Source organism: Castor canadensis, chromosome 5 (genome assembly GCF_047511655.1).
Source record: "Castor canadensis chromosome 5, mCasCan1.hap1v2, whole genome shotgun sequence".
Lineage (NCBI taxonomy): Eukaryota > Metazoa > Chordata > Mammalia > Rodentia > Castoridae > Castor > Castor canadensis.
The window spans coordinates 161837000-161850857 of record NC_133390.1 but is presented as its reverse complement, the minus strand read 5'-3'; the positions used below and the strand labels follow the sequence as shown (position 1 = coordinate 161850857).

The 13858-nt window shown below is 37.5% G+C and overlaps 1 protein-coding gene and 1 pseudogene across 8 annotated transcripts in view; one reads left to right on the top strand and one right to left on the bottom strand.

The window, feature by feature from the left end:
• Ralgapb (Ral GTPase activating protein non-catalytic subunit beta) overlaps nt 1–13858 on the bottom strand; it is a 98469-nt gene that overhangs the window by 2890 nt on the left and 81721 nt on the right. For 7 of the 8 annotated variants that reach the window (XM_074074743.1, XM_074074746.1, XM_074074747.1 and 4 more), the window contains 6 exons: nt 11529–11651; nt 9816–9952; nt 6335–6443; nt 5273–5351; nt 1772–1920; nt 27–1054 (listed from right to left, as the gene is read on the bottom strand). In XM_074074743.1, the coding sequence (XP_073930844.1) occupies nt 861–1054; nt 1772–1920; nt 5273–5351; nt 6335–6443; nt 9816–9952; nt 11529–11651 (791 nt within the window). In that variant the 3' untranslated portion in view covers nt 27–860. Of the gene's footprint in view, nt 1–26; nt 1055–1771; nt 1921–5272; nt 5352–6334; nt 6444–9815; nt 9953–11528; nt 11652–13858 lie in introns of those variants that run through there. The other variant, XR_012448241.1, reaches the window with a different exon arrangement.
• Nucleotides 1588–1703, top strand: LOC141423756 (small nucleolar RNA SNORA51; annotated as a pseudogene).

The following is a 13858-nucleotide window of genomic DNA, read 5'->3' as shown; positions in this document are numbered from 1 at the left end:
AAACCAGTAATTGTCAGCCCCTACTGTGAATTTACATCTTTTAATATTTAATCAGGGAATCACAAAGTTTTAACCTATCATTACGTCACCAAGCTGGACAATAATGGAAGGAGTGGAGGAATCACTGCCATCTTACAGCTTTTAGTCTCACAAATTGCATTAGTATCTTCCCTAGGGGACAAGGCTGTGCCTCCACCTCAGATCTGTTTCGTCAGAAGCTGAGGCTCTCAGACAGATCTGCGCAGTGATGAGAATGATGACTTTTTAAATATGGAGAGAAAATATGAAATATTTTAATGTCAGACTTCTTATCTGAGCAAAAAACATTTTGTTTTCTTGTCATTTTGACAGTTGGATGACAAATGGACCTACAAGTGAGCAGAAGGCTGAGACTTCTTTCCTTCTCCTCCATACTGTCAAGTGGAGTCTTTAAATGTCCTGGAAGATTCTGAAACAGATTTTAATTTTGAATACAACCTCCTAAAAAGTGAGGTATAAAACTATCTTCAACTTCTAATTTGCAAATTTGTCAATACTATCAATGCATGTGTTTAACTGAGGTGCTATAAAAGCCTTTCTCCTCAAAAGGCTTGTATTTAACTAAAATTGTCACTTTTAAAATAAAGTTTATGGCTAAAATGTTTATCATCATTACCAGCAGGAATATGATTGTGTCTGGGAGCCCATTTCACTAGAAAGCTGAAAGTCTTCTATCCAATGGGTTTACAATGTGTTTCTTCTATTCTGGTGATTAAACAGCAAGCTCTTGGGGGAGTGATTTGTTTTTATTTTTACAGTGATCACCTATCAAACTCTCTTGCTTTGATAGTACAGTCCCACAATGGAGTTCAGATAGTGGTCTAAGAACTGCAGCTCTTGAGTCCAACCTCCTGGAAAAGTGAAGTATAAAACTCTGGCTCCAGCTGCTTGTTCCGGTACTTGTTGACAATGTCGGTAATTTTCTGTTTCCGGCGGACATGTGGTGGACTATAGGAGTCACTCTCAAGTCTCTTTCTTCTACAAATGTTGATTACAGTCTGCCTCACCAGAAAGCCTTGAAAACAAGGGTTAAAATAACTGTCAATAACCAGTTAAGTGAACTCTTGGTGTTCAGGTGAACTAGTCTCTGAAAACTCAAGCTATTTCATTTCAATTGAATAATTTCCCATCCCCAGTGAGACAGACACAACTCTAGGAAAAACTGTCAAAACAAAGACATACTAACATGGAAAATTAGAACAAAATTTGTTCTGACAACCCACGTCGTGTGCTGGATTACAAACAGCTCTCTTCCTTTTCTAATCCTAGAACTCTGTGACCTCCCACTGTATTTGCTAGATTAAACACAGTTTAAAGGCTGAGGGTGGAGCTCAGCAGTAGAGTATTTGCCCAGCATCCCAACATGCACAAGGCCCTGGGTTCCATCCCTAGCACAGCAAAACAAACAAACAAAAAGACAGTTTAAAACAGACCAAAACACACTCCCCTTTCAACAAGGGCCATAACATTTTATACACATGGAACCTATTAAGTAATAGCACTGTTTCCTTATTTTTACTTCTTTTTGGTTTATAAAAGAAGGAAAGAGACCTCCTTGTGTTTACCACAGGCTGTGTCTAGAAAGAGGAGGCAAAGGAAACCTACCCCATATATGCCTCAACTCTGCCCTGTACCTGGTCTGTATTGTGAATGGGGACACATGGGGTGAGAGGAAAAAAAAAAAAGAAGAAAAGAAACCTTAGCGCTTCTGCACATGTAAAAAAGACCTTACCGAGTGCTCGCCGGCTGACTATCATCCCATCCATAAGAGGGATAACCATGTTAAATTTTCCTGTGGCTCCTTGAATTTTTATTCGGAACAATCCAGTGTTTAAAGGGTGGATGAAGATGACTGGAACTTCTTTTTCAAGAGTTGTGGATCTTAAGAAAAGAAAGGTCTTTTTAGTCCAGATACCTGAGAGTCGATGTCCCTCATATGCAGTGTGAGAACACCAAGGGGACCTGTTGCCAGAAGTGGTTGAGAAGAACCAATGTGTCAGTCTGCTCAGAATCTTCTTTCTGGAACCTGTGCTGCTGGTGCCTAACAACACTTGGTCCAGTTACAATACTTACATTACTGGGGCCAGGCTTTTTTAAGTTAACAAAGACAGGCTCAAAAAAATATGCTTAGGAAAAAACCACAGGGGAAATGGAGTAGAAAGGCCATCTGAGAATCTACCAGCCAGCTATGGAACTTTCACTTAGTCTCCCTTTTATAAGGAACAGAAATGTAGCTGTCAGAGGCTGGGGAATCCTAGCACAGTGGAAACTATACTGGGGCAGGAGTAGAAACAGGAAGGAACACAAACAGTGCAAACAGGAATCATGTACGCCCAGTATGGAAATTCCAGGCATAACTTTTTTTCAGAAGTCAGGACTGGAGGTGTGGAAGTTATTAGTCTGGAAGTGTCCCCCTCAATTGAGGTAATGCAGATCTACACCTTGGCAGAACCAAAGCCCTCCAGCTGTGACCAGGCAGTAGGTGCTAAAGTCAGTAGCCACTCTTCTGGAAGAGTGAGGTACACAAGCCAAGCCATCCAAAAGTACTCATATTATTCTGTGATGCTGCAAGCTGGGGGCTATTTAATATCACACGTTTTTTATTTAGCAAAAGCAGCAGAGTTAATCTTTCAAGACATTAAAAATAAACTCCAGAGTAATTCGGTCTCCAAGACAATTCTAAACTGTGCTAATCTACCAAACTTTTATAGCCAGACAGTATTTTACAACTTTTGCGCAAAAAAGATTAAAACCACAACAAAAACATTTTCAGATAGTTAAAAATCTCTTCCAAACGAGTGCTAGAAAAATTTACCTCTTCAACAAGTGTCATAAAGAAAAGAAAAAGGAATGTTCTGGATTAAAAGAGACCAAAGGAGGTAATACCAGATATATGGTCCTAGAGCGAACTCTGCTTTGGGGAAAAAAAACAAAACAAAACAAAAAAATAAAAACTGTGAAGGATTTTAGGGAAAATGCAGAAATCTGAATATGCACTGAGATTACTAACTTTACTACTGTGATACTCCCTTGAGCTATCTGAAAAGTGTTCTTACTTTTCAGAGATGCATACTGATATATTTGGAATGTTATTATATCTGTCTTAAAATACTTCCACATAAGAAGCATAGAAGCTGAGCCAGGCATGGTGGTGCACTACCGTGGTGATACCAGCACTCAGGAGGTGGAGGCAGAAAGATTCAGAATTTGAGGTCAGCCTGGCTACGTAAAGAAATCTGTCTCAAAAAATAAACAACAAGACAGTTTTATAGAATGCTTTAAGGATGACTTGTCCTCTCCTCAAACAAAAAAAAAAAATTAAAATTTCAAGTGGTGAGTACCTGCCTGGCAAGTGTGAAGCACCGAGTTCAAACCCCAGTACCATCAAAACAAACTAATGTTAAAATAAACTATCTCTACTAACTTTGTTTCAACAATAATCTAACGATGTCAGAAGAAATTAATCCTACATGCAATTAGAATCACAACATGTCAACAGAAGGAACTGAAAGGTAAAATATGAAGTTTGAAGGCAGCTCTGTGACAGAAGAAATGAAGTTAGCATTTGTATGCACAGGCCTGCATTCAGATTGCTTTCTCCTGCATTTACTGGATGTGTGAGGCTGAAGAACTACCTGTGTGGGCCTATTTTATTTCACTGGTCAAACAAGGATGATTAATTTAACTCTTGGAATTATAAACCAAACCCAGCAAGGAAAAAGCCTGGAAAATTATAAAGCCTCTACAAATACATCATTACTATTCTTGTAATCAGCTTATTTTCTTTTTATCCTTTTTGTGTACAGCAGGTAAAATAGGAATTTTATTGTAAGAATAAAGTTGGTATCACATTTTACTTAGAAATATTTCCCCATTAAATAGCTCATTAGATTAGGATATTTTAATTACTATTTACTTACAATTTTTTTTCCAATTTAACTCATTATTTCTATTTAATATTGCTATTAGCACAGTCTTCTTTAATACTTAATTTCTTCCATTTCTCTATTTTTTTATATAAAGTAGCAATTAATTATACCATTAAAAATCCTTGCTAAGGTGCTCAATATTGCTAATCATTAGGAAAATGCAAATTAAAAACACAGTGACCTATCCACTTTATACCTGTGAGGATGACCATTTAAAAAAACAAAAAAAACCAAAGGTGAGTGTTGGCAAGAACATAGAGAACAAAGAACCACTGTACACTGTTGGTGGAGATATAATTGGTGCAGCCACTATGGAAATTAGTAAGGCAGTTCTCAAAGAAGTAAAGAGAACAACCACACAACCCAGCAATCCAAAGGAATGAAATCAGGATCTGAAAGAGTTATGTGTACCCCATGTTCACTGAAGCACTATTTACAATAGCCAAGACACAGAAGCAACCCACAGGTTCATCAGTGAATGAGCATATAAAGATATTATGAAACATACATACAACACAGTATTATTCAGCCTCAAAAAAAGAAAATCCTGCTATTTACAACAATATAGATGAACCTGGGGGACATTATGCGAAGCGAAATAAACCAGGCACAAAAAGGCAAATTCCACATGATACTGTTTATATGATGAGCCTAAACAATCAAATTCACAGAGGCAGAGAGTACAATGGGGCTGGAGAGAGAAGGGAAATGGGTAGGTATTAATGAAAGGGTACAAAGTCCTGGAGATCATATGGCCAAAGCTAGTAATACTGTGCTGTATACTTTGCTAAGAGAATAGATCTTATGTTTAGTGTTCTTATCAAAAAACAGTAATAATAGTACATAAAGTAGGTGGGAGAAAACTTTTGGAGGTTACGGATGTTTATGGCTTCAACTGTAGTGAGGATGGTTTCATCAATGAATACCTCCAAACTCATCAAGTTGAATACATTAAATATATACAACTTTTTGTATATCAGTCATATAATAGCAATTCATAAAGTGATTTTTATTTTTGAGACAGGGTCTTGCTGTGTAGATCAGGCTACCTCGAACTCAATCCTCATCCCTTACCAAACGCTGGGGTTACAGTTACGTGACACCGTATCAAGCAGCAAAGTAGTTTTAAAAAAAATCCTAATTTGATAACCTCATACATTTTATACAAAATTTTTTTTTGATTTTTGATTTTTATTTTTTGCCTTCAATCTTTACATTTCATTATCACTTTTATTTATTAAGCTGTAATTTACCTATAAAAATAGACATGCTGATAAACTTCCAGCAAATAAAAAAGAATGTACCTCAGAGACGTGCTGCTATTTGCAGTAGTTTCCACACCAGTACTGATCTCTGTCATCAGATCTGAGAGGGGAAAGTTTTCTGAAAGAAAACAATAGCATTACAGTTAATATCTCCCTAATTTTTCCCAAACAAATAGTAAATTTAGTTTCCTAACCTTTTTATATAGGCAGGCAACAAATCTATAGATAGTGCTATACTAAAATATGCAAACCTAATGATTCCCCAAATAAACAAAGATTCTCCCTGAAGACATATTTCAGCTAAGTTCATCTAAAGCAGAGGTTTTAGAGAGCACAATCTGTGCTGTAAGAGAAAGCACTATCACACTTCCCCAATCTCCAATCTGGACAGGATTCTAGGGTAAGCATCCATTTCTAACACTCTTGTGCTGCAGATACAGAAATCTTAAGAAAGTTATTCCTGCCAGGCACCGGTGGCTCACGCCTGTAATCCTAGATACTTGGAATCAGAGATCAGGAGGATCATGGATCATAGCTAGCCTGGGCACACAGTGGTGAGACCCTATCTCAAAAATACCCAACACAAAACAGTGCTGCTAAAGGGCCTCAAGTGGTAGAGCACCTGCCTAGCAAGCATTAAGTCCTGAGTTCAAGCCCCAGTGCCCTAGTTCCTCCAGGAACTTGAACTCAGGGACAACTCTTTTAAGGACAAATTAACCTTTATACTCAAAGTAGACAGGGCATATGGAAAGGTGGTGAATAAAGGGTTTTCCTCTCCTCCTGAGGTCCTGGGATGACACAAATAGTAACTGTGATGCCAAGATGAGTAACTAAAAGCTTTCTATCTCAAATCCTCATTTGAGATAGTCTCACTACTTCTTCACAACTATGAAACAGGTGCTATGAGTATTTCCAGTTAAGGATGAGCAATAAGGGCTTCATGGCACTGAGAGGGAAGTTGGGGTACAAATCTAGGCTTGCTGAATTTTAGTGCCTGCTCTTGGTTACCACCCCTTGCTTCTACTCCCTCCTTTCAGACATCTGGCAGTTCAATGTCACTCTACCATTATTTTATTTATGGATGACACCCTTATGCAGTACCTATATCATCAAAACGTTCCACCCAGACAACAGACACTCTTGTCTCAGGTCCAAGGGGAGGCACAGGGCGACCCTGAGGCAGCTTCTTCATTCTGGAACTGGGACTGAGCTATATGAAAGAGAGGAGAGTTAAAGGAACTGATGTGGTAACACTACCCAGCCATACATTTACCAAGATGCCCAGTGATGTAAGTAACAGATCATGAAAATGACTTCAGGAAAAAAATGAGAAATATATTTGACAAAAGCTCATTTTTCTGTTTATCAGTTTTAACCTAGAAAGAAGAAATAAAGGCCTAAAATTCTCAAAGCAAAAAAGGTAAGAAATAGTGAATGAATATAATTTTCATTAATAGTGATAAAATTTGTAATGTAATGTTTTAATGAAGGCTTAAAGGGATTGAGTCTGTACATATTATGGCCAGAAAGTGGGCATTTTTTCCCAATCAAAGCAACACTGCTATTTCAAGCAGAGTACCCTAATCTCGAAAATTCCCCACAACAAATCATTCCTAGTTCCCAGACCAAATGTTTCCTATTGCAATCTGTGCCTAATTCCCTGTCCTTGTCAGCAGAAAGAAGAGTTTTGGGGGCCTTTACTAATAAGCACAAGGTGCTTCTGGCTTCCCTGCCACCCTATTGGCTTTAGGTTTCTTTGCAAAGCTAATAGGTCTACGTGGCTCCCTTTAGCAAACTGGTACTCTGAACTGTATCACTTTTAGGGCATGCAGCAGAGTTAAGTTTGTGTTAAAGCCCTGAACTAAGCTCATGTATACAGAAAGGAGAATCCTATACTTAGGTCGAATTTTAAAATTAAAACTGCTCTGTTAGTACAGAAAAACATATGCCTTTATTAAATGACTAGAGTCCACGGCGCCATTCTTGTTTCTTCTCTATAAATGACGAAGAGATTTCTCCCAAATGAATCCAGCCACATTCAGAGACTTAGCAGCATGTTTCTAACCTGGTTTGACTCGCTGACTTCCTCCATCTCTAACCTGTAGCCCTAGATAAAAGGACTCCTAGGTTTACATTAGGTTTGTGTGGATAATCTTTTTTATTAACTCAAAGCAACTTTAATTATACCCACAAAATTCCATTGCCATATAATACAATATAATCATGGGCTATCCCATTATATTCATAGGTTCCACCACATGCCAGGAAGAACATTATACAGGGGCAATAGTCACGGGACGTCATCTTAAACTCTTACCCAACACATTGGCCTTTTTCCCTGCAATCTTGATAAGCTCACTCAACAGTTTTAATGGATTTAAAAAATAGATTGCTCAGGGCTTTCTACATACACAATCATGTCATCTGCAAATACATGTAGTTTTACTTCTTGTTTTCTGATCTGTGCATCTTATTTTTCTTGCCTCTCTATGTATTTCTCTACTATCATACTGAATAGAAGTGGTAAGGGAAGACAGCCTGGCTTTGTCCTCTATCTCAGGAAGGAGCACTCAAGAACAATGCACAGTACATAAGTGTAGTGTTAGCTGTATGTTTTTAGTTGATGCTCTGTATCAGGTTAAGGAGGTTTACTTCCATTCATGTTGGCTCAGAATTTTTCTCATGAATGACTATTACATTTTGTCAACTGCTCTTTCTGCATTGAAATAATCACATGATTTTTAGTTTGTTAGTGGCATGCAATGTATAAGTAATTAAAACATGGTGCTTTAAGAGTCAACATCTCTGGGTATGAAGTTAACTATGCTGGCATTCAGAATGTGAGGACCAGAGCAGCAGCCACAAATGTCTGCTCTGCCTGACATCCTGAATCCACTTATTCCTTTCCAAACTGTGTTCTGTGAGACCTCATAACGCCTCATGTTCAAAATCAGCCTTCAGATGCTTTTTCCTAAATCAATTTTAGAGGTAGAAACTTCTCCCATGTTCTTTATTAAGCACATACATATGTTAAAAATTATTTTCTCTGTAGAAGGAACCAATCTAAAACCCCGGACAACAGAGGAATAACTTTAATCGAGTTCATGCTTCTTTTGTCTTTTTTTATCATTTGTTCTAAACCAATCTTCTTTTCTTTTTTTCGGTACTGGAGTTTAAACAAAGGACCTACACCCTGAACCACTCCACCAGCCCTTTTATTTGTGAAGAGTTTTTTCGAGATAGGGTCTCTCAGACTGTTTGCCTGGGCTGGCTTCAAACAGCGACCCTCCTGATCTCTGCCTCCAGAGTAGCTAGGATTACAGGCGTGAGCTAAACCAATCTTTTTATACTCTTTGTGGCCTGATCCTGTTCCTGCTACTACTTACTTGGTCACTTTTCAGTAAAGATTAGGAGATAACATGAGGGGAAAACACAGATAAAGAAATAACATCTGCTGATAAGAAAAAAGTGTAAGAGCAAGAGGCTCTCTTCTTATATATAGTAGGGACTGTGTACCATACTCAGTATATTTAGTTGGACACAGTAGTCTCCCCTTATCCATGAGGTGTATGTTCAAAGATTTCCTAGTGGATGCCTACTGGATAACTGTTTGGTACAGTTAGTACCAAATCCTACATATACTGTGATTTTTTATTATACATACCTATGATAAAGTTTAATTTATAAATTAGGAAAGATATTGACAATAACTAATAATAAAACAATTATTACAACATACTGTAATAAAAGCTACATGAATGTGGTATTTCTCTCAAGGTATCTTATTAGATTATATTCATCCTTCTTCCTGTGATGCTGTGAGATGATATAAGGTCTACACAATGATAAGTGAAGCATGTGACCTACTAATAGGCTCCTCATAAGAGTTTCCTGAACACAAAGATTGTAATACCACAATACAACAGTGCCACACTGAGACAATGAATTGACTAAGAGGTGGGTTGCATATATAGTGTACATATGCTGGACAAAAGGATAAGTTACATACAGAGTGGGATGAAGCAAGACTGTATGAGAGTTCATCAAGTTATACAGAATAGTATATAATTTAAAACTTATGAACTGCTTATTTCTGGAACTTACCATTTATATTTTTGGATCATGATTGAACAAGGGTAACAAAATGGCAGAAAGTGAAAGTGCAGATAAGGACAACTACTGCATTGAACTACTCACCAAAACACTGCCATACAGTCACACTTGTTTAACTTGAATCTTGCATTATAAGATATAGAATGTATAGCTACTACTGTACCTTTACTGGATATTATAGGGAACAAATAAAAACCATGGCTTAAAAGGATAGGTGAGAGAACCAAACATAATCAAAGAATGGCAAAATCAAGGACAATAACTAAAGTTATTTTAGAATGAATTATCTATCAGTTACAGATTGGAAAAAAGAAAATCATGAGAATCTGATTTAAAAGATTTGTTACTAATCAATCAGTCCTCTGCTACAATTTCTCTTTGGATTTAAGCTAACAGCTTTTCAGACATGATTCTATAATTATCCCCACTTCATTACAAATTTCTGAAGTATATCAAGAAAGCAACTTACCCTCTGTGAGGAATTAAGATTGTCTGTGTGATTGGGGAAAAGCTCAAGTTTCAGAGATGGCTGTTTCAGAATTCCTGGCATGAGATCCATGTTTGAGTCACTATCTTGGTCAGAGATATTACTTTCCAATGAATCAGCTATGGGGTAAAGAAAAAAATCAATTACAATTATTGCTACTTCTTTGGAATAAAAAATTATGCTAACTAGTATAACCAAAGTCACTTAAATAAAGCACTGTTTCTAGCACCAAGGGCTGACGGAAGTTTTCTGTAAAGGATCAGATAATATTTTAGGCTTTGCTGGCCAGACAGGCCTCTGTTGCATATTCTTCTTTGTATTTTATTTATAAGCCTTTAAAAATGTAAAACCAAACACATAAATAAATATTAGAATCCATTCCTGGCTGAATTTGGCAGGTTCCATACAGTTTGCCAGCTCTTACTCTACAAGATAACTGAGGTAAGAATAGAGAACATTTAATAAAAGCCATCTGTGATTCTCTGAATTATTCTTATTATCAATTCAATCATGGAGTACCATGCCAAGGAGACAGTGGTGCATTCAAAAACTACAGAAGACCTTGTCTCAAAGATTAAGAAACAATCTTGTGGGAGACAAATACATAGATAGTTAAAAGCAAAACAGAAAAAAAATCTACACTCTTCCTCCCCTACCCACTGGGACACAAATATCAAGAAACAGGAGGAGCTGAATTGGAGTGGACATATGGCATGTTTCATGACAGGAGGCCAAGACCCAACTGCAGGAGCTGTAGTGTGAGGACAACGTTCTGGTAGGACTTGCTGGTGCAAGTAAGCTCAGTCAGAGAAACAGGCAGGAGTTCAGCCCGTAACAGACAGACAGGCCCAGCCTCTGGAATTAGAAGGCAGACTATAGCCTTGACAGGAAGGCAAAGAGCTGCTATGATACTGACCTACACCATGGAAAGCCCATCCTGCCAGAGACACAAATGACCACAGGGTATGAGATAGGGAAGGCCCTACAGTGGCAAATCAAGGATCCAAGTACAAAGCTTAGGAATCTGCCAAGCTAGGAGACAAAAATTATTAGCGTGGGAATGAGACTGTGAAAGTGTGAGACACAGTATCTCATCCTACAGATGGTCTCAACGAAGAAGGAGGTGACATTTTCCATCTATTGCCTGGTCAGGCATTAAAAACTGGGCTTAATGTGCAAAAAACCAAGGTTCTAGGCAAAATAAGACTGTGAGATTAATTACTCCCAATCCTTAAGAATAGCCTCAAGTACCATCTTTTCTAGGTTGCTCAGGGACAGCCTGATATCACCCAAAGATCCTTCCAGTAGTAGGATTCTATGGGGTTTCATGTGAAGGCTCTCACATGGGAATAGGGAAACAGGTGGGGCCTCACTCAAAATTTGCCAAAGAAAAGAACAACCAGAAACTAAAGTTTCTACATATTGTTTAAATTAGATGAAAGAAATACAAAAATAGAGTTGAAGTGAGACTCTACTATTTAAAGATTATTAGAGGATCTGTCTGCTTGTTTTTAACTATTTTCCATCAGAAAGTTAAAAGAAGATAGTATCTTATACCTTTGCATAATCTAATAGCTTTGGAAGCTGAAGAATGCCTTACATGACTTAAAAATCTCTTGCAATGCAGTAATACAGCACAAACCAGTGAATTTAAAAACAGATCCTACAATAGCACTATGCAAAAAATGCTCTTACTTAAGGACTCCACAGGAGAAGGAACCACAAATGCTATTTCAGTCAGGGCATCGGCATAATACAGCACCTTCTTCTGTCCATTGAAAATGCTAGCTCCAACATCTTCAGAGGAAATTACTTCATCTAGGAACAAGAAACATTGCATTACTGCTTCTGAAAATGGGAAAAACCAATCTTCGCACTTCACAAAATGTTAACCAACTGGTTAAATGTTTCAAACAAAAACCAACCGCTATACAAGAAAAAACTACAAATGCTCATTAAATGTCTTTATACTAACATTAAATCATGAAATCTTAACTTCATAGTTTCTGATAATACTCTGTAGCAGGCCGCTTCTGATTAGCAGGGAGGGGCTCTGACTGACCTGTATAAGGTAAAAAAATATGGAGGCAGTCCTTTTGGTCGAGAGATAGAGAGAGAGAGAGAGAGAGAGAGAGAGAGAGAGAGAGAGAGAGAGTGTGTGTGTGTGTGTGTGTGTGTGTGTGTGTGTGTGTGTGTGTGTGTACATGCTTTCAAGGCATTTCTGTCCTTTCTCTACTGCTCCTCTGTTCTACCTTTCCTGATGCCCAATGATATAATATAAAAATGTATAGACATGTTAGTAATAATATCTGCTTTAAACCAACAAGAATGAATTTAAAGAAATACTCCTGAGAGCCAGTACAGTTCTCAATCAAAATGAACACAATGCCTACCAACACTACATAAAACATGAACAACTTGACAAAAAGTTGAGGGAGGAAATGAACAAGTTCTCAGGAAAGAAAGAAAAATATGAAAAGACTGGGCTGGAGAAATAGTTCAAGTGATAGAGTACCTGCCTAGCAAGTGTGAAACCCTAAGTTCAAACCCTAGTACCACCAAAAACAAAACAAAACCAAAAAATATGAAAAGATGTTTAGTCTCAACTATCATTAATAATAAAACTCTCTCTCCTAACAGATGCTAGTGGAGATGTGGCAAACAAGAAATTTAGATTAGAAGTTAGTAAATGTCTCATAAGGGACCAGACAGTAAATATTTTATGCTTTACAGGGAATATGGTCTCTGCTACAACTACTTAATTCTGCCATTGTAGTATGAAAGCAACCACAGACAATACAAAAAGAGAGTGGCTGAGTTCCAATAATATTCTAACTTAAAAACCAGGCAGGGGCTATAATGTACTCTGAAAGCACTCTGAATCTACTGCAGTGGACACTGTGGTTATTGATCCAACATCCACTCCACCTGACCCTACTCTGTAGCAGGCCTAAAGTGTGGGTGGGACTGACCCCAAATACCAGCTCTGCCTTGTCTCTATCTCTACCAGGGTCATTCCATCTTTCTTCTCATTGGATCAGGATCCAGATAGTCTAATCACTATGTAGTTTAGGACGTGGGCAACAGAGGAACTTTGAGACCCAGCTTACCTTTCCTCTTTTGGCTAGTGTGGCATGTGCATGCAAAGCCAGAACCTGTCTTTCTTTACTATGAGGAAAGCTATGGAGAACAGAGCTAAAGGAAAATTACAAAGAAATAAAACAGGAGTACTGACAAGATAATACCAAAACTTAACCAATCTCTGGAATTTTCAGTTACGTGAGCTAACAAATAACTTGAAAAACTAAGCCAGATGGGAACAGTTTTCTATTACCTTCAACCATAAGCACCCAAATGATCTATCTATAAAATAAAAAATGTGCATATCCTTTGATATAAATCAATTCTACTTATGGAAATCTGATGTACAGATATACACAAGCATATATCGTAAGGGTATAGAGAAATTAAAATTACAGTTCATCTCCAAATACTTTGCTTCAACTTTGGTGAAAATTAGAAGAAACTAGAGGTCAAGTCACAACAGTTGGTATTTGATGAAAATCTTGATAGAGTTTAATCTTGCTGACACCAGAACTCTGAGGATTCAAAGCACTGGACACAGGCATTACTCACTCCAGTGACCTCAGGAGCTCAGGAACAAAATGCATTAGCCAGGTGGGGCAGGGGTCTTAAGTTTAAATTTATACTGTGCTGGTCCGTGTTATCCCGATTATAGTTCCTCAGAAGGATTTGTAGAGATGGGCAAGAATCTCTGACAGTTGTTTACTACAAAGGTTTTGATATAATGCCTTAAGAATGTAACCTTTAATTGACTTTTTTGACAGCCACAAAATCTATAAAACATATGTTAATCGAAAACTGTATTTATTAGACAAAACTTATTTGTTAAGAAACTATTGATTATACATAACCTAGACTTATTACAGCATTTTTATAAAAAATTAATTTGTGTGTTCACATTGTAAAAAAAGGAACCTTCTTGCATTGTAATAATTCACTAA